General features: G+C 34.9%; 1 protein-coding gene across 2 annotated transcripts in view; it reads left to right on the top strand.

The window, feature by feature from the left end:
- The first annotated feature begins 1,590 nt into the window (after positions 1-1,590).
- LOC149065682 (ankyrin repeat and sterile alpha motif domain-containing protein 1B-like) overlaps positions 1,591-22,290 on the top strand; it is a 66,013-nt gene continuing 45,313 nt past the window's right edge. The window contains exons 1-11 of one of the 2 annotated variants that reach the window (XM_089253927.1): positions 1,591-1,954; positions 6,603-6,683; positions 8,244-8,400; positions 9,077-9,151; positions 11,385-11,606; positions 14,623-14,698; positions 15,645-15,746; positions 17,207-17,441; positions 17,719-17,984; positions 18,544-18,653; positions 18,827-19,492. In XM_089253927.1, coding sequence (XP_089110053.1) covers positions 1,851-1,954; positions 6,603-6,683; positions 8,244-8,400; positions 9,077-9,151; positions 11,385-11,606; positions 14,623-14,698; positions 15,645-15,746; positions 17,207-17,441; positions 17,719-17,984; positions 18,544-18,653; positions 18,827-19,492 — 2,094 coding nt within the window. In that variant the 5' untranslated portion in view covers positions 1,591-1,850. The remainder of the gene's footprint in view (positions 1,955-6,602; positions 6,684-8,243; positions 8,401-9,076; positions 9,152-11,384; positions 11,607-14,622; positions 14,699-15,644; positions 15,747-17,206; positions 17,442-17,718; positions 17,985-18,543; positions 18,654-18,826; positions 19,493-22,290) is intronic. The other variant, XM_089253928.1, reaches the window with a different exon arrangement.

Here is a 22,290-nt window from a genome sequence, read left to right on the forward strand (position 1 = left end):
TTTCAGGAGTACTTTCAATTCCTTGATTATATGCCCGATGTAGAGTCCTCCACGACCGCACCGCAGATCACTCGTCACTCTTTCCTCAAAACATGATGAGCTACCTCGAACTTCATGGCGAGGGCACTTTGCACGTCTTTGTATTCCCCAGACGGAACGCCTGCTGTATGTCCGGATCCTCGACGGAATCGACGAAGCTTTACAAGCTCAATCCATCCCTGATGTCCGGCGGGCAATCCGGAAAAGCCAACAGCGAGAGTCTTTCGATGTCCATGGAAAGTTCTTGCAATTTCTCGCCAGCTTTCTGCTTTCTGGTCTTCAGTAGCAGCCGGTAGAAGTCCTTGAGATAGTTTTCTCCGAACCTCAGTTCCAGTGCGTTCGTCAGAGCTTCATAGCTGGATTGGTCCTCGGTGGTGAGCGTTTGAAGCACTTCGGCAGCTGCTCCTCGGAGTGCGGCGGTTAAATGGAAGCTTTGAGAACACGGTCTCAACCGTTCGCAGAGGTAATCATCTCGAACTGAGTACTGCAGATCGACCACGGTGTTTTTCCGTCGTATGTCTAGGGCTTGATGTTCGGCCGGTTGAAATCAGCTATAGCTGGCAGGACCTGGTGAGCGTCCGGGAAAATTTAGGCTCTTGAATTTTCATTTTCTAGCTCTTGTATCCTCTTCGAGAGCTTTTCATCGACCGCGTTCACTGCTACCTCCACGAACCGAGGGTTAACCGTATAAAGTTTTGAAAATTAGATTCATCCATGAGTTCAATTTTGATAAAATATGGAGATTCATTGTAAAAATATTTTTATTAAAAGTCAATTGGAAGTCCAGTGAAGTTTTAGCGTTGACACGTGCACGATCGCTCATTGTGGTTTGAACAACCCACGTTTCACCTACAAATTGAATGGTAAATCTATTCTAGATGCAACTAGGATCACAGATTTGGTAATTTTCATTGACGAGCGACATAGGTTTTCTTAACACTATTCCCCGGTAGTCAAAAAAGCAAATAAAATACTCGGTTTTGTACTTAAAAAAGTCTCTTCGCGTTCACCCGGAGTCATCCTTCCGCTTTTTCAGAGGTTTAGTTCGTCTTGGTCCTGAGCATGCTATACGATTTTGGAGACCATACCTACAGAGGGACAGCGAAAAAGAAAGAGAAAAAAAAAACCGGGACGTAATTTTTCTGAGGCCCTACCAGGCAAATTTACATGCACACTCTTCGAAAATTCAACTACATTTGATTTTTGTGAGACGCCTCTTTTATTTAGGCCCTCGGGCCGTGCCCGAATAGACCCATGCGTTAAAACGACACTGGCTGTGTGGGATTAATCGAGAAGCTATCCATATTTGAACGACAACCATATTTTTATGGGCTTTTTTCCGATACCATTTATACTGGCTTTACATTTTTTTTTTTACTTATTTACCTTTTCACCGTTGGGCAATTTGCCTGTTGTGGGCTCCGTTTTTGTACAGTATCTGTATTTGAAATACGGGTCAATTTTGTATAAAATATGAGCAGCGCTATCTAGATAAACATTTACTTTATGATAATGAAATAAAATAATAATCTGAAGCGAGCAGTTACAAAGGCATTTTTATTATTGTTTGGAATTCTGAAACTTGTTCTCATCTGATTCAGAGTGAGAAAACAGTTTTGATCACATGTGCTACAAAATTCTTTTAACATTATGACTCAATTTTTTGATAAAACTTGTCATGAATTCTCATGAATCGCTTGTTATGAAACGATTCATTTTAAGTGACAGTTCGTTTTACTGAAACCCGCTATAAAAATGTATTAAACACCGTCAAAAGTTAAGAAGTTAGTTTTGCTTTCAGGTGGGCGATAATGGGTAAAGACCAAGAGCTACTAGATGCAGCTAGATCTGGAAACATCAGTGTTGTTGAAAGAATATTAAATCAATGGGCAAAAAAGTCTGGCCCTCTTGCCAGGTAAGTGTTCATCACTGATTGCTGATCTCTGCTACATATCTTTTCAAATATCTATATTTCTATTGGTCTTTCTTTGAGTTCTGAAAGTTCCATCAATTTAATAACCTTCTAATGATCCATTTTAAATTTGTCTTGCATCTTTTATCACTATAACAATCAAAGTGATTGCTATCACAATCAAATTGATTACTACAACAAAGTGATTATAACTTACAGTTATTTTAAAAACATTATACAGTAGTCTCGATAATTTGTGGTCCCGGATAATCTATGGTGCTGTAACTTTTTGAAATTCCTGTTTAAAATCTCTGTTTCTCGCCAAGAATAAGTTTTGTTTCATTTTTTCTGATTTTCCCCACACAAATATGAGTAATTTAGTAATTTCAGTTTGAACGGGTCTGATTCCTACCTAGACTAGGGTTTTTGGTGGACCCAAAGCCGTCTTAACTCAGGAGCCCACCTGGGCCGTGTGTATTAGAGTCTCATAATAGTGAGATCTGGTTCAAATTTCTGAGAGCAAGCATGTTAATTGGTAGGCAGCGTTTCTAGCTAGGCAGAGAACTCAGAAATATAACTTTGCCTAGGGGCCCATGATGCTCTTAAGATGACCCTGTGTGTACCCACAAGCCAGAATTTTTCAGAGGTTCTTCCGTAGTATTTTGAGCTTGCAAAAAAATAAATAAAAATAAACATTCATATTAAGCTCCCCAGGGCTGGAACTTCTGTCCCACATGATAAGGTCATGGGTCTTGGCAGTTTAATGAATTGCACCGTTAAATTAAGGGTGAAACAGCAAATAGTAGTTATCTCCCACTGTCATTTAAAATGTCATTTTATGCTATTTTTTGGATAATTCAAGTTTTCAGTAATCTGAGGTGGTCTCTGTCCCATTCACCTCAGATTATCGAGACTACTGTATTCGATTCAGTTTGTTAGTGATCAAAATTCTCATACCAAACAAACCATTTGGCTCAGTCAAAAACACATCATACAAAAAATCAAGTACTTGTAGAAACATTAGAAATGTGATCACAAATGGAATATAAGGCAAAACCAAACCAGAAAATCTTCCTTGATATACCACACAACAAACTGAATCAGAAATAGTTTTGGAAACAATCAGACATCGTAACAAACTCTCTTCAAAACACCGTACAACCTGCATAAAAAATTTGAATCCCAAAGTGAGGTTTGTACTGCACCAGAACTGAATTAACCAAATTTCTAGATCATATTACATATAGCAATTGTTACGAGATATTTCAAATATGCAAAATGTGAAAATAAAAATCTCATTCAGGGGGGTCCAGTTGCCCAAGGCGGTGATCTTTCGAAGGGCTGCCAATTTTGAGAAAAGCCAAAAACCCTATTATAAAAAAATTGTGTTTGGCGCGCTGCAAAAAATTATCTTAACTCCTAGTTACAGCCTGCCCTGGGTTCTAAGCTAGTTATATTTATTTTATAGTAAATTTATATAAAGGTAGAACATAAAAATATATTAGCTTGATCATCATAACTAGGGATGGGATGGATAGGGAATGTTTTGGCTGAATACTGAATATTCGCAGCTTAGTATTAATTTTCTTAAAATTCATCACAATTATAAATAAAATTTGTTTTAAATTTTAAATGATTGAAATTTAATTTTAATTACACAATTTATTATTTGAATAAATATTTATAAAATGGCTATCGAAAGATTTTTATTGCCATGATATTGACAATCAGATTCAACAATAATAAACCTATATCATATTTTTAAAGAACAATTTTTTTTTTCAGCACTTTTTACAATTTTACATCTAATAAAGAAAATGCCAACCATATTATTTACTTATTCTCAACTAGTAATGAAAAAACTGAACATCTTTTTATTTTACACTGATGTTCAGTTTGCAATCTGGTTCATGAGGCCATAGTAAAAAAAAAAGGGGGGGGGATTGTACTGTGTGATATATGGTTGGCTCATTTCTCTTTCACACACATGCAGATGAAAAAGATAAGTTCTTAGAGGTCCAGAATGTTCAGTTTTGTATTTAGAATTGCTGTATGCACTGAAACAAATCAAGTCCAGAGTCCAAGGAATTATTTTAAAATGCATTTTCTCTTAGTTTAATCATTCATTTCACACAAAATGACTCAAACTCTCTTTCTGAAAAGAAAAAAAAGATTCTGATTTGGCAAAATAAAAATCTGGCTGATGTGATAATTACTGATTGGATTCATATTGATTGGCACGGAAATTTAGCCACCTTGTTGGGCATTTTGTCTGTTGTGGCGTTGTATTTGTATATATTTGTATTTGTAACGAGGCTTTTTTATGAGAGCTGATGCATCCATATCAACTAAAATGTCTTTTATCTGAATCAGTATTCTTTAGCCGTAGCAGAAAAACATTAAAACATGTTTGTTAGCCAATAAATTTGTAAGCCAAGGCATCACTATGTCTTGACTAGATACATTCTTCAGTAGTGAACTTGACTTGTGTATAATTCGTGCTGCCTTTCTCCATATTGCAGTAGGATTCAATTTCATGTTTTCCTTATCTTAGAAAGTCACCCTGACATAACATCTTTCAGGGAGGGGATATACACCACACAATAAAATATATTCAGTAAATTTTTAATTTATATGAAAAATGTTGATTAATATAATTTTTTAAAATCAGTTTGATGTACTCAGGTTTACACTGATATTCAGCCAAATACCTGAGCAACATTCTGCTGAGCCAAATAGGCTGAATAACGAATAGTTACTAAATATTGGTCCCACCTCTAATCATAATACCCTCTAGTCTTGTCAACAATCCCCCTCTTTTATGTGAGAACCATGCATATAGATATGCACCAAACAATATATAAAAACAAATATGAAATAGATCACAGTAGATAATATTTTCAAATATATAACACCTAAACTGTACATGTACCTTGTACATATTCCTCTGCAGAATTTCTAACAAATTGGTACATGCCAGAATGTACTGTTTAAACAAATTACAGCCATCATAAAAACATATACTCTTTGTATAAACAAGACAAGAAAGAAGAGGGCGAAAAAATATTACTACTATTTGAACAACCTGTAAGAATGAGTTTTTTATTTTATTTTCCTTGTTTGTTTTATTTTATTTTGCCATCTTTTAAGTCAAATAATAACACATTGTCCTCTCAAAATGAACCTCCTTTGAATGAGCCTATTGTTACACTATTTCCCTCCCGAATCCTTCCAGCATCCCCCAACAAAATTTCCATTTGCTGTCAGACTCGTAATGAAATAAAAGAGTTCTTTTGCCATTTTATTTATTTTTTTCTTTGCAGACCACATTAATTTATGTTCTCACTTACATTTAATGCACTAGAACCTATAGTTAGGAGCTACTCTGAATTGTTATAAATAAACATGTATCTATTCCTATGGGTTTATTTGAACTTGAACCCCTGTTGAAATTTAAGTCAGTGCTGTCATCATTCAGTTGTTGTGCAGCTAATTACTCATTCATAAATTTACAGTATTTTAATGTGTATAAGGAACCTTTTTTCGCCAAAAAATTTTGTCCCAAAAAATAGGAGTTTCTTATATATGGATAGTATTATAGATTTATCTTTCCAACTTTTTTTCTAAATTTTAAGCTTAAAAAATCGGGGGTTCCTTTTACATGTTAAAATATGGTAGAGAGTACTTATTATAGATTTTCTTAATGCTGCAGAAGAAATTATGTTCAATAAAACAAAAAAAAGAAATATATATGAAAAGAAGAAATATATATACCGTATATACTTGTGTATAAGCCAAGTTTTTTTTTGTAGAGTTTTTTTCATTCCTCAAGTAGGGGGACGGGGGTCGGCTTATACTCGGGTCAGTTTTTTATGAAAAAATATTGACCCCCGAAATCAGTAGTCATTTTTGTAGCATAGTTCGGGAAACCAGCATTATTGGTATGGAATATGTTCAAATCCCACAGAACCGGTAATGTCAACAGAGACAAAGAATTTGAAAACATCATTGGCTTTGATACCAGGTGGGCTAACGTCGATTGTACAGCCTTTAGATGTGAGCATAACAAGTCTTTAAAAGACTAATTGACGAATTTGTGGATCGAATGGATGAGTTCCGATGATAAAGAAACTACAAAAAGTGGTGCCTTGAAGAAACCTGGCATTGGCCTAGTGTGCCAATGGGTACATGAGGCGTGGAATTCTGTTTCCGCCGAAATTATCATCCGATCCTTCAAAAAGTGTTGCATCAGCAATGCGACGGAACTGAAGATGATATCCTCTTTGAAAGCGACAATGACGATGAGGATAAAAACGAAGATGCCGCACCCTCTGTGATGATCTGATGGATTACGATGAGCTTGGAGACTCAGAAGGAATGGATTAAAAAGTTTGAATAATTTTCTATTGTAAATATCCGCAAGCTATTCATTTTGCATGAAAATATAAGAATTTTTTTTCTCTGATATGCACGGATTTTTTGGGGGGTCGGCTTATACATGGGTTTTCAATTTATTGCGGTTTTGGCGGTCCTTAAGGGGGGGGGGGTCGACTTATGTACGAGTCGGCTTATACACGAGTATATACGGTGCATATAAAATATATGTATTATATATAATATTTTTTCAATATCATTTTATTTCGTTTCATAGTTTGAGGCGAGGACCTGGGCCAAATGTTCAAGATTCTAGTGGATATACACCACTACATCATGCTGCATTGAATGGACACAAGTAATTGATTTAATAGCACTTATTGACTTTAAAACTAATTCCCCCCCCCCTAAAACCATCTAATCTTTGAAACATCTTGTTTAATCAGTAGTAGCAATCCACATAATACTATACTATCCAGTACTATCATATGTTTATGTACAGGATGTCTGCTGAGTGTATCTTGACCACAGAGAAAAAATTGAAAATTAAATTATATTTGTCTTCTTTACATATAAAAATATTTTTTTATTTAAAAAGTGAAAGATTTCATTAACATTTAATGAAAAGAATGTCTGTAAAATTTTATGGACTACATTAATTGATATTTAAAAATGTCAGTCATTTTATGGTAGATTATAGACAGATATGGTAGATTGCCGCTGTGGTGGTCGAGTGGTTATAGTGACGGACTCGCGATGCGAGGATCCGGGTTCGAACCCCACAGTGGTGGTCGGCTGAAGTTGGTTTTCTGTGGTTCCCAACTTCAAGGCGCAAATGCGAGCCGATCTCCCCGTTAAAAAGTCTCGCCACAGAGAGCAACAGTCCTACAACGATAAATCATTCAATCATAACACTTCACTCATAGTTAGAAAAACTGGTGGCAGATGGCAGCACTACACATAACAAGCATTACAGAGAAACAAAAAAAAATTCACGTGAGGTTTCACTACACGTACACGCCCATTCCCGCATGTACCGATTCGTTGGGGGGTTCCGGGGGGGTGCATGTGTGGTGTAGTGGTAGGTAGGGCCTCCAAAAAATGGCTCGGGGATCCATGATGTTCTTAAGTCAGCCACCTCGTTGGGCAATTTGCCTGTTGTGGCGTTGTATTTGTATTTGTATTTGTATTAACTTATTAACCACTTAACAGTTTCTTTTTCCTGCCATATTGCATCCAAAAATAAGCACATTTTCGAAATACAATTTTGTGTTCATATTGATTATATAAATTTAAATCAGCAGTCACACAAAACTGTTATAAGTATTGAATTTATTAATTTATGATAATTTTTAATTACAGCAAAGAAAATTGCATTTTTACTTTTTCCCGTAGAACTTACTGAACTGGAAATTACCATAATTAATATTCTGTTACGAGCCTCTTACTTCATTCTTTCTTGAAAAATTTAAAGAAATATTATTCGCAACACGTGATACACAGAACAAGTGCACACAAAATTCGCTCCTTTTCCCGCGTAAAGGATGAGCAGTAAAACCTGACTTGAAACCAATGTACACTCATTTTGCAATCCAATCTTTACTGGACTGCTATAGCCATCCATTAGAAATGCTGCAAACTAAAAGGGTAAGAAGGCCGGGCAAATCAGTGGATTGGTGTGGAAAAATAAGCTGCCCAAGCAGCCATATGGGCAAGTAATGTCAATTGATTGTGTGTCTTGATTAATATAATAATCAAGAAAGTCCCTTTTCGCAGCACCCAAATAGTGTTTGGGCAAAACTGTTAAGTGGTTAATTGAAACATTATGAAGTACATACAGTTTACAATATTATTGTATTTAATGATAGAAACATCAGTGAAATTATTATAATGTTTATAGTTTCTTTTTCCTTTTCAGAGATATTGTTATTTTTCTTTTAAACCATGATGCTTCTACAAATGCAGTTGATGAGAAAGGATGTTCACCTTTACATTTGGCATCTTGGTCTGGAAACACAGATATTGTTAAGTTGTTGTTAACCCAAGGCTCATCTGAATCAGTTGTTAATCATATGGTAATATACAAGTTTGTTTCATTTTTATGTGTTATTTTTATACAATTATTTTATATTGAGAAATATTCAATACATATGTCTCAAAGATATCTTTTTGTGTAGGAAGATAATTTTTATTTATTATATTTTCTTTTTACTAAAACAATCTGATCTCTTGCTCAGCTGTACTTTGTTCTCATAAGGAAAGCTGGTTTGCTCATGGTCAAATTTTCTTGACATAAAAGCAAGTATATATGTAATGTAAGTTGAGTGGCATGTTTAAGTGAATTTATGTTTGCAGTTTTCAAAACCATAAGTGAAAAAAATTAACCTTTTACTGACCCAATTCAGATTTAGATTAATTTTTATAACTTTTATTTCTCTTTCTGGTCCTTTAGTTTAGATATATCCAACAAAACATTCATGGAAAAAATTTCCCTGTATGTTTTCTGGACTTCCCATGTCCAAAGAAACAGCATTAAGACTACAAACAAAAAAATCAAAGTGTATTATTCCTTAAAAATAGGTAACTTAAGAAAATTAAATTGATACCATGTGTTGAAATGATTTTTGATACTATGCTAAAAAATACTGTGGGTTCTCAAGTAACTCCAGTTCCAACGCCACTGAACACATTCTTTTTTCTAGCATGCCACGTGGAAAAAATCTAATTTTAAGTAAACTATATTTTTTTTAGAACTATGACCATGAAAGTGCTCTTCATTCCGCTGCGCAGTATGGCCATACAGATGTTGTTAAATTGTTACTTCAGGTATGAAAAATGATTTTATGTACATGTAGCATTCAAAAATTATGTCCACTCTATAGTTTTTATTCCACATTTTATATGTTAAAAAGCATATTTATTATAATTCACAAAGCATCATGTTACACAAGATATCTCATCAAAGCCAATTTGACTCTCTTTATTGCACATAAAGTATGTACATAATTTGAGAGCAAATTGCTAATAATTCAGATTATGTCTTGATTTTATTTAACCCTTTGACTACTGACAAATACAAATGCCACAACAGGCAAATTGCCCAATGAGGTGGCTGAAAAAAGATGCGCATAAAAAATATGGATGTCAAATATAACCAAAATACAACAACCCAAAATAAAAGCATATCTCACGAAAGAAAAAACTAATAATTAATACCATAAAACACACTGCCCATAAAAAAAGATCATGGTTATCTTTCAGTATGGAAAGCTTCTTTATTTATCCCACTATGTTTATTGTACTTCTCTTTAAAGATATCATATTACAGTACTTTAAAGTACCACTTTCCCTGTAACATCCTTTACATATGTTGTTGGGTGTTGGTATTTTGAAGTATAAAGGCTGTATTACTACTTTACGATTACCAAATGATAGCACAAGTGTGGAACAACTAATTTTTGTAAATATGTAAATTAACAGAGGGTTCGACGAATCCTAGGCTTTTATTTTGTTTTAGGCTTTAGTAGACTTACTTGAGAACTTTAAATGACTTACGAAAAAATTTACATGATAATTATTTCATTTTTTCATAATGGTAAATAAAGGGTGAATGTCTAAACTTTTACATCATGGGTTTACTTCATACTTTTGAATAGAGTTCAAGAACACAAAAAATTTTGTTGGTCGTGACTATTGTTTTGTTCAGACAGTGTAATCAGCAATGAAAAATTATTTTTGACTCCATTGGATTAGGGATTTTTTAGAAGAGGTAGTAAAAAAATATTGTATTTATTTATTTCAAACTACTGGTGAAGGCTGACACAGGTCTTGCATAATTAGTAAAGTCTCTAAGAAGAAAAAAGTAAAAAAAGGAAAAGATTAAGCGCATCTCATCAATAAACATTTTTACATTTATACAGTTCTCCCAAAATCAAATTTCTGAGTGGTATATCATCAAAACACACTTTGCAAATATGAACACGTTGGCTCTGTTCTTCATCTCAGCTGACAGCTTGTTTCACTCCTCAATCATTTGCTGGATGAACAAATTTGGGAAAGGCTTTGAAATCTCCTCTTGGAGATGTGAAGCACGGTGTTACCAGTCCATCAATGTGAATGGATGAACGAATGAAAATGCACATGAATCCTTGAAAATGTCAGTGTTTAAACAACACAACTACATATATTGCAGTATGTCTTTTGGTCGGCTGAAGTTAGTTTTCTGTGGTTCCCAACTTCGAGGCGCAAATGTGAGCCGATCTCCCCGTTAAAAAGTCTCGCCACAGAGAGCAGCAATCCTACAAACAGTACAAATATTCAGTCACTACACATCACTCACTTCACTTCTGAGATATAGATGGCAGCACTGAAAAATCATACACAACACTAGATACGCACTCAGACTGTTAGGTACACGCACTTACACTTCCGGCACTACTCACTAGGTAGTAAATTGCCTATGGCAATAGACCTGAGTTGTACTCGGTTTGAAAAAAAAAAAGTATGTCTTTTGAATGCCCGAGTGGCGTGGTGGTAAGATGCTTGTCTACAACCATGAAGGTTAGCGTTATGGTCCCGGGTTCAAACCCAAGGGAGGATATAAATAAGATATTTTCCCTAACGAACTTCAGGCAACCACCGATAGACAGCGCCTTGATTTTCAACCCATCTCATTAATGGCAGTAAATTGCAATATAGCGATATGGCCAGAGTTTGTGTTTAGTGAAGTAGTAGTAGAATGTCTTTTGAGTTGGTTTCCTGTGGTTTCCAGGTGCAAATTTGAGCCAATCTCCCCATTAAGTCTTGCCACCGAGAGCAACAGACCTACAAACAGTACAAGTATTCAGTCATTACACTTCACTCCTAAAACATAGATGGTAGCATTGAAAAATCAGACACAACTATATACGCACTCAGACTGTTAGGTACACAATTACACCTCTGGCACTCACTAGGTAGTGAGTATCGCCTATGGCGATAGACCTGAGTTGTGCTCGGTTAAAAAAAGTATGTCTTTTGAAAGTTACTGTAGTATATATTTATTTATTTAAATTTCCAGCACAACTGCTATCCTTCTGTTCGAAACATTAGGAAAGAATCGCCTTTGGACTTGGCATCTCAATATGGGCGGCTGGAGACTGTGCAATGTTTGCTCAATTTACATCCAGAATTATTAAATGACTGTGTGAGATGTCACACTCCAGTTCATTTGGCTTCTAAAAATGGGCATCGAAATGTCGTGAAAGCACTACTGGATGCCGGATTTGATGTTAACTATATGGTAATTTAAATATTTTGAATTCATTCACTGCTTATGCAACCAGTGGTTTTATGATTTCTATTTATAAGCCAGTTTTGTTGTAATTTACTAGTGAAGATAGGGTTATGTACATTTTTTTTTTTCAAATTTCAGATATTTATAGTGTATATTATTGATGATCTAGACATTTTAATCTGATTCATGAATAAAATTATGTATTTGTTGAAACTTTTAAATAAGCAGAATGTTATATTGTGTGTGAAAATATAGAAACTTCTATACAAAATGGATTGATTCATTAAACATTATTATTTTTCATATCTTACACTGGTGTAAGAAATTAAGAGAATTTGCAGACTTGGTCGATTATCTCTAGAACTACTATACCGATTTTAATGAAATTTGATATGTACATACATTCATACAATACAAAACAAATAACCATTCAATAATTGTGTGTGTGTAATACACACGCATGATCGTGCGTAACACTCGTTGGAGTCGGAAGGTATGAAACAGCGGTTGCAGAATAAACAAAAGAATGGGTTAATAGGGGGTATGGTCCCCTCTTACAGATATACAGGTCTCGCAGCGTGATTTCATACTTGAAATAAGGCAGTTTATCATTTCCTGTGGCAATTGGTCCCACTCGTTCAGCAACGCTGTTTTCATTCCCTGGATGGTTCCCAGAGGGGAGTTGCAATTGCCCTCCCCAGAGCGTCCCAGACATGCTCTATAGGGTTAAGGTCTGGAGATCTGGCTGGCCAATCCATCCGGCGAATATCCTCACTCTCTAGAAAATCGTCGAGCAGAAGAGCTTTATGTGGCCTCGCGTTATCGTCCATTAAAATGAACTCAGGGCCAACTGCACCCCTAAAAAGGCAAACATAGGGCTCCAAGACCTCATCCTTATACCTCACACCAGTCACAGTCACAGTGCCTCTTTAAAAGACATGGAGAGGTGTGCGGCCATCCAACATGATGCCTGCCCAGACCATTAAACCTCCTCCGCCATAATGGTAGATTTCGCTGACATTGGAGGGTAGGTAGCGGGTCCCTGGTTCTCTCCATATGAATGTATGGCGCGAATTGGTGCTTAGGCTGAACCGGGACTCGTCAGTGAAGAGTACAGTCGCCCATTGATCCATACTCCAATCTCTATGCACCATGATAAACGGATTCTCCTGTCCGTAGAAGTGAGCGGGACAGCAGGTCTTCTTGCAAACAACCCTCTAAGTCTTTTGGAAACAGTCACCCTTGATACACGGGTTCCTGTGGCTGCATACAAGTCACGAGAGAGCTGAGAAGCTGTAGCACTCCTGTTATGCCTCACTATAATCGACAAATGGCGATCTTCTCTGGCCGTCGTGGCTCTTGGACGACCTTGCCCAGGCTTTCTCTCGATGGATCCGGTATCCTGGAACTCTTTCCATAAGTTACACACGACGCTGGGCGTTAAATTGAACTCTCTACAAATCTGGACTTGAGATTGGCCTGCTTCTAGCCTCCCCACAATTCGCCACCTCATTCCATCATCTAAACCATAGTCTCCCAAACTTTTTGTTCCATCGCCCCCTTCATCAGAAATTTTTTCCTCTCATCGCTCCCAACTCAAGTAAACCCATAGGATTCTATGTTAAATCAGTAGGTTCTACCGCCCCCTTGGACCATTCCATCGCCCACTTTGGGAAACACTGATCTAAATGTTCGTGGTTACTCATTTTTACTGTTACAATTTGAAATTAACCGATTGCTGCAAAATAACACCAAGAAATTTGCAGAGATGTGCTAGCGAATGAAATGAGTCTTAACTTACGAGCGCTTATAAAGCCTGTTTCTCTACTGGCTCCGCCTACACACACGTGTACGCTTACGTATTTGACTTACAAGATTTGCATTTTTGTCTAGAAGCAGTGGTTTTACATTCACTTCAGTTCTTTTCATGAAATTTGATAAAATATGCAAATTCTCTTAATTTATTTCACCAGTGTACATTATTTATAAAATTGATATTATATATTGGTATTGTAGTATTCTATATTCAATGAAAATGTTTTGCATTTTATTTATTTATATATACAATATTGTTAGCCCTAGGCCTATACAAGAGAATGCGGTTGAATGAGACATAGATATTGTTTGGTATTGTGCAAAAAACTAGTGATAGTGGGGGAGTTGACAATAGAACTGGAGAGTTTATTCCATTCACCAATAGTATGAGGAAAAAAGCTGTATTTAAAGCAGTCAGTGGAAGCAAAAATAGGTTTTATTTTAAGGGAGTAGTCGAGTCTTCTGGAGATGTGGAATGGTTTGGCTAGGATGCCAGAAGTATCAAAGTTGAAATGACCTTGGAAAATCTTATATAACTGGGTTAATCACGAAACGAGATGGAAAGGGGGGGGGAGATTTTAAGTTTATACACAGAAACAAAAGATGATCAGCAGTTTTAAGCAAATTGGGTGGATTTATTTTGGATTGATTCAAGTTTGTCTATATTACTGGAGGTGTAGGGGTCCCAGATTTCAGCGGCATAAAAAAGAATGCAAGAGATGTAAATTTGGTGGCATAGTAGTCTGATATCCCGAGTGGAATGTTAAAAGTTGTGGCGGAGGAAGAAAAGTTTGTTTAGACACTTCTGGTAAACATAGTCAACATGTTTGTTCCAATGTAGGTCACCTGAGATTATGACATTGAGGTATTTAATTTGAGAAACTTGGGATAACATTCAATTATTGATGGAGTAAGAGTATTGAAGAGGAAGTAATTTACAGGTAACTCTCACACATGTGAACCGTTTTTGAGATATTGATAGGCATTTGCCATAAGAAACACCAGTCAGCGATGGACGCCAGGTTATGTTGGAGAAGTTCTTGATCAGACTCTTGGTGAATGATATGGTAAATTACACAGTCATCTGCAAAGAATCTAGTTTTTAAAACATCTGTAGTTAATTAAAGACCTCCAGTTTTCTTTCTGGTGTATTTTTAAACGTATGAGTCATTTCACTTAAATTAATATTTTTTCTTCCCATTTTTAGACAGATATAGGAACTGCACTCCATGAGGCTGCTATGTATGGAAAAATAGAGGTTGTAAAGCTGTTGCTGGATTATGGTAAAATGACATCAGGTTTAATCAAATTCTTTTTGATATGTCAACATGATTACAGTTAATTTGCATCTTTTTGGGATATGAAAAAAAAATATATATATATTATATCTGATTTCAAGAACGTTGGTAGAGAAATTGTCTTCAATTATTATTGCCCATTGGATTAACAAACTCTTCAAAAATACTATGAATATTCGTTAGATGACAACTGGTTAAGTGGATGGTGTTCAAAAATGTCATGTGTAACCAACCTACTTTGCTTTTACGATCATGTGGTTGAATCTTTAGGGAAAGGCAAAAATATGGAGGTTGTTTACCCAAATTTTCAAAAAGCATTTGATCAGCATGGTAAATTACACTTGAAGCATTTGTGTGAGGTTAGAATTGTGGGTAGATTATTGAATTAGATAGAACATACTGGTGGGATTGTTTGCAAATTTGTTGATGGCATGAAATTAATTAGTGTTGTCAGAAATCTAAGAGATAGGAGTACTCCAGACTGATTTGAATGTGATTGCAGCATGGTCAAATAAATGTAGCATGTCTTTAAACTATGAAAAGTACTTTGTTGCTCATTTTGGTTTGAATGACCCACATTTCACTTTTGAACCGAGTGGTAAAATTAGAATATTATAAGAATTTAAAATATTTAAAGATGATTTTCACTTTATCATACTTACTGTAAGCCCAAGAAAAGTTATTGATAAACTTTTTTCATTGGGTAATTCTCAAGTTTGCATTATATTTTAGCTTTCTTATTGTAAAAGGTGTGGTTTGAAAGATTTTGATTTTGTGCAGTGTAAATACAGAATAATATGTACTGAAAATATTCCTGGCAATCATATAAACTCACATTTTTGTATTTTATTATTGCAAACATATTTGTGGCGGAAAGTATTTATTTTACATTGTGTGTCTTTAAACAATATTTTTTGTTTGTCTTTGGTAGGCGTGGATGTAAATCTAGTAAATTCCAGGAGACGAACTGTTTTTGACATTTTGCAAGATTTAAATACAGCAAATGCAAGACAAATTGAAGATGTAATTCGAGGTACATTTATGTGAAAATAGAAATTGCTTCAAATATTTATGCTACTCCAAACTAAAAATTTGAAATTTTCTCTTTGTTAATATGACAAAAAATTTTGTCATATTAATTGTAACTATGATGCGTCAAATACTGTTACATAATACAGTGTGACCGAGTTAAAGGTATCCAAATATATAATGATTTATACTAAGAGAATGGCACATGATTTGTTATGAAAGTTCTTTCTACGGTGTCAGTAGGGAATTGCTCCAAGTTTTTTCATTCAAGTTTTCAACCAAAGTTTAGCCATTTTCTACAGCTGCTTTGGGCCTCTTTTTTTACAGCAGTCACACACTGCCTACTATTGCTAAACCGCACATTCACCCTGTGAACATTCCTCTGAGGAACTTGTAATGAATTGGAGTTCCATGTTTGCATTGTGTACCTAACATGAGGCTATTTTCTGAATGCCTGTTGTGGTGGCAGTGCTGGCACTCGCTAAAAAGAAGAAAAACTATAACAAAACCTGTGTTGGTGAGAAATGTCACAGGAGTTAACAGATCAGGGTTGCATGAGTGAACAAACATGCTAGTTGCTGTATTGAAACATAACTGTTCCAATTATTGCAAAAACAGGGAAAACTAAATTTTTGAAGGAGAAAGTATAAATTCTCAAATAATTGATAAAGGTGCTGAATCAATGTGAATAGAACCTGTTAAAAAAATAATTAGAATATCATATAGTGTTAATGTGCTCAAAATAGTAGTATGTACAGAGGTAGGGGATAGAAATGTTTGTGGAACATCCACTGCCAAGAAAATGACTGTTCAAAACGAGGAATATTTGGTTTCTGGTACATGTTATGTGTCAGACATAAATTTGGAACCTTACAGTAGAAATCTTCCACATCCAGAACATACAAAGTGATTTTTTACAATTGTATAGGCAAAGATACTCATACTTGTGGACTGAGAGGAAGGTAAAATTGTGTACAGCGAGGAAAATGTCTTTCCAGTTTATTATAAAAATCAAAATGTGGTTTTGGTGTAGTGAAATATTTACAAAATTGTTCCACCACACATTTTCCAGCAGTGGCATTGTTTTTAAAATAAAAAAAAAATTGACAAGAAAAAGTCATATAGTTAATAATGAACCAACACATCTTACCAGATGAATCATGACTATTGTGAAGTTTCTGCCCCTTAATATTTTCAGTTTGATGCAACAAACTGACTAAGGTATTTATAAACTTTAATCGCCCTCTTTAGCATCTCTAAGAAAATATTCACTCATATACAAAATTTTTCTTATCCAAAAATATGCTCAGTCTTCTTTCTTTTAGGTATTAATGTAGTTTTTCTTCTGTGACTAAACTTTATTTTCATAGAACTTCATATTCTAATTGCTGTCGTATTATGTGTAAGTGAACTTAAAACATATCTATTAAATTTTTTTCTATGAAATATTTATTTGCTTTCTAGATCGTGTGACATTAATCAAGTTGGATACAGACAGCAATGATTCTGTTTCTGCTATCATGCCACCATGTGGTTTTGTTACTGGTTCTCCCATGGTCTCTCTTATTCCTGACAAATGCAGCCTTTCTGATATTTCACCTCCTCAGCAGTTTTGTTCCCCGTCTCCTGATGATGATATATATGAAATTCCACCACCTCCAAAAGTGCTCAATAAGTCTATCCCAAATTCTTTACCTGGGTGAGGCTTTGATATTTTTATCATATTGCAGTAGAGTCCACATACAATAACATTGCACTGGTACTTGAAAAAGTATTTTTTTACAACGATACAAAATTACATAGATTAAAAATTATTGAAGCAATTTCACTCTACTTTACATAACTCGATAAGTGAATAAATAACTGAAGTATATATTGTGCACTCGAGTCCCAATAGTTTCCACTCAAAAGAGGGTTAACTGTAAATGAAGACTATAAAACCATTTAAAGTTTTCAATACGTTTTTGGTTTTTCAGAGAAAATGGCAGTCCTACTTTGCTAACCTTGTCACAGTCCAGGGATTCGAGCTTTGATCAGATCTCTTGTAGCAGCTGCAGCCCTTCAAAATGTGATCCAGAAATGGCCATCTATGAGAATACTATGTTCCATTCATGTCAACAGGATTCCTTGTTGTATGCTGTTCCTCCTCCTGCAACATTGTTTACTGTGAAGCGGTTCTCAGATCCATTGCAGCAAAGCTCTATCTATCAAAATATTTGCATAGTAGATGCTGCTGAAAATGGTAAGTTTTACTTTGCTTATATAAATAATATACTGTAATTCTTGAAAATGTTAAGAGCCTTTTTGTTGGTGTTTTAAAACCATAACACAATTGTAAAGTATGAGCTAGCACTGATGTAACACATGCATATGAATATGAATTTGTTTTTTTATTCAACAAAAGAAACATACGTACGTACACAAAAAGGAGAAAGCTTGTCATCAAAGGGGAACATAAAATGTCTCATATTGTAATGTATTTTTCATAAAAATGTGAAAGGAAAAGAAAAGGGGGAAGCAAAAAAAAACCATTAGCATTAAATACATTAGTTTTAATTTTAAAAAGAATAATTTAATAATTTTCCTCACTCTTGAAAATAAAAAAATTACACGTCTTGAGAAAATCCTGTGTATGCTACTGAATGGGTGGAGAAGGTGTTCGGAATTTTGTATTGGAAATCCCATTCCATCATATTTGCATGGGGAAAAACAGTGGCTGTGCTTTGTGTTACATTGATAATTTTTATGATTTTTTTTATTATTAATAGTTCACGATGTTTTTATTTTATGTGTAATTTTAGATGAACACTTTGATCCATATTCCTTCTCCCATCCACTTGCTTTACAAGATGGCTACATTCCAATGGTGCCTGCCATTTCACAGTCATATTCCTGCAGCAGCCGTCCACAAGTATGTATGATAATATATCTGAGGTCCATTCTCACAAGTCTTCTCAGTGGTTAAACTATCATGACTTATGAGTTTTTTTTATTTTGTATATTCTTAATGTTCTATATTAAATTATGAATTAGTTTTATTATAGTCAGCTTTATATAAAAAAAGAACATTTGTTTGTTTTTTAGCCCCCAGCCAAACCACCACGCAAATCAGTGAGTCCAAACACATCCACTTCAAAGAAAGATCTCAATAGTTTTCAAGCTAAGAAAAATAACTATGAATACTTGTTTCTTGCAAAATCTGGTTCACAACACCAATTGCGCATGAATGTGGAGAAAGTAAAAAATAATAATGAGCAAATAAGTTTCTCTAACACACATGATTCAGATCAATATGTAGATATGAATCAGGAAAACAAAATTATATCTACATATGAAAATCATGAAATCATATGTTCAAATAACTCTGCGATTGAGACTCCCAAGCAAAAGTTGATAGGGAAGAAAGATATACCTTCTAGTCAGAAGTTTTCAGAGTTAATTCCATTTTCTATGAGATATGAAAATCTTCACAGAAAAATCAATGCCTTCAATAATTTGATGCCTTCAAAAAGTACTCCTGCTCTCCATGCATCACGACATACATTAGATCATGTTGTACCATTGCCTTGTGGAGAAAAAGATGTTCATGCTTTGAAACCAAATTTTTTGGACCTCAAACAAAAGCGAGCTTCTATTCAAATACCTACAAGTCCCACAAATTATCAACAGCCTCCAACACCAGACATTCCACCTCCATCACCTGCTACTGCTGAAACGGGTATTCATGAAAAGATCTGCCCAACCAATCAAGTAAGTTCATGCATCTTATTTTCCATCTCACTGGTTTAGTTTTCCCATATTATTTTACTATGATTTATGTTTGCTGTAGTTTGATTTTTCTAATCTTTGCACCATCAAAATTGAAAAATCTATTCTTTATCTTTCATTATCTTCCTTCTAATTTCACTTGTATTTGTTATTGTCACTTAACAATATATTGATTTTTTTAAAATAATCATTCACTAGAGAGTGAGTTCATTTAAATATATAATTATAAATCTGTATAAAATTTACTTTATTTTTTAAACCTTTTGAAGATTAATGTAGAGAATGATTGTATAAAGACATTTACATACAGAGATACCTAAAGTTATGATGGTACAGACAAGAAGTGATTAAGGCAGTTTTGTGTACACGTCCATACAAATATCAGGTAACCAGTACAAAATGTTTACGAAAACGCCTGTCTTTAAGTAAAATAATAATAATTAGAATTGTGTATGTGTGTGAAAACTATCCTACATGTTGTATTGAAACCTAAAAGATAGCTATTTTGAGATGTCACTGGATTCATAAAACCTTTAACAGCCTTGTTTGATTGCACACTATGCGTTTTGTTTGCAAGATGTTGATTTTTTATTATTCCTTGCCACATGGCTATAATCCTATCCTTATTAACTCTTAACTGGCTCCCATCATCTACAGATGATGAGAGTAGTAGCCTGCTCAGTCATCCTCTGACAATTTGAATTGGTTTTTTTTCAAGATCAAATTCTTAAAATGACATAAGGATGACCTACAAATATATACCCTAGTTGTTTTTTTTATTGGTGACAGGTTTCTCATTGTCAATAATGAGCATCACTTCAGGCAGATATATATTTTTTAAGACTGGCAATCATAGACACTGGACATGAGGGGTTGAGGCTGTTTGAGCCCCCCCCCCTACCCTAATAAATTTTGTGAGGGAGCTAAGCCCCTCCAATAATTAATGAATATACAATGCAACACACTCTTCTCCTCTTCCTCGCAAACTCAAGTCCCATATACAGTCAAATCTCGATAAGTCGAATTTGCAGAAGCCAATAAAAAACTTTGAGGTATCGTTAGTTCGATGTATCAGAAATTCCGATTTGAGAGTAGGGAAAAAGAAAAGTTTAGTAAAATAACAGTGCTGTTCAGGAATATCGTATCAGTAAACATATAATTATACTGGAGATGAAGAAATTTGAAAAGATCAGTTACTCTAATTTAACCATATTTAATTACTGAATGAAAATATTTTTAGAAATAAACTAGAGATGTGTACATTCTGTATATAATGGAAATGGACGCATATATGTTACTTGTTTAAATGAAACAAATCATAAATTAAGTGTATAAAGATTATTCTCTGTCAACAAATGCAGTGATTTTTGACTTTATCTCTTCTTTTGTAAGAAAGTCATTCACATTTTGCAAGCAGACAAATGAATCTGCTAAATGAACCTGCTAAATTCTATTGATGAATGCTAAATGCTATTGATAAATGCTGAGTTCTATTGCTAAATGCCAAATTCTACTTTGGGTTATGAGGTTGCGTGATTTGAATAAAATGATGGATTCAGGATAATTGATTAATTTCTTAAAATAATTATTTATTTAGAACACGAAACATAAGACAAAATAAAAATCTACGGAGCGACATGTTGAGCTCTTGATGGTTCGATCGCTTCTCCCCTGATTTCCCTCGTGACAATCTAATGACGTCGGCTTTACAAGTGCCGCCATCTGTGAGATAAAATACAAATCGAATCTCACCACATGAGTTTCCCCCCAGTGAAGGAACATGGTAAGAGAACGATAAATGAGATACAAAATGAAAATGTGATACAAAAAATTAATCATAAGATGCAGAATAATAGATGTGCAAGACATAATACAATGATGCAGGAAATCATGTGCAATAAGTATACACTTAAAAAAATATGATGCAAAATGTACAATTAAATACAGAAAATTCAATAAGGCGTAAAAAAATATATGGATGCACAGTGTAAATAAGATGCATGAAATACAAGATGCAAAAGAAAAAAAATCAATGAATTGTAGAATTATATGATGCAAAAAATATTATGATGCACAATTCGAAATCAAATGAATTTCGGTTATCAGCCGAGGACTGAATTTGACTTTTCTGCCAGACCTAGTGACATATGGTTGTACTGGCACAGTGTCATTTTTCTTTTCTTCAAGCTTGTTTTTGTCAAGTTCCACACAGACATCGTTAAAGATAAATGCGGGTTTCACTCTGTCAAGTGAAACGCAGGTCTTTCTCCCATTTACATTTAAAGTGATTTTTTTCTCATTACGAGAAATCACTTCATGGGGTCCAGCATATGGTTGTGTCAAAGGTGGTGTGATCTTGTCAATTCGAAGAAACACATGTGAGCATGTTTGCAGTTCAGGATGCACATAAATTTTGGATTGACCATGAGCTGATGTTTTGCATGGTTTGATACTATTCATACGCTCTCTGAACTGTTGTACGTATGTGTATGTTGATGAGAGCTGACTGGGTGTATCCGTGCAGAGATCTGCAGGCAATCTCAAAGATGTACCAAAAACTAACTCGGCACTAGAGGCTTTGATATCCGGTTTGACGGCTGCCCTGAGACCAAATAAGATGGCTGGCAATGTGACGGTCCACTTTGGATTCTCATGTGCCTTCAATGAGCTTTTTAAGACACAGTGGAACCGTTCGACCATGCCATTGGCCTGTGGATGGTAAGCAGTGGTACGAATCCTGCTAGTACCAAGCAGGTTGATCAGTTCTCTGAAGAGTGATG

This window comes from Pholcus phalangioides, unplaced genomic scaffold (genome assembly GCF_987345545.1).
Source record: "Pholcus phalangioides strain wild (caught in Gottingen) unplaced genomic scaffold, Ppha-v1.0 ptg000039l_1, whole genome shotgun sequence".
Lineage (NCBI taxonomy): Eukaryota > Metazoa > Arthropoda > Arachnida > Araneae > Pholcidae > Pholcus > Pholcus phalangioides.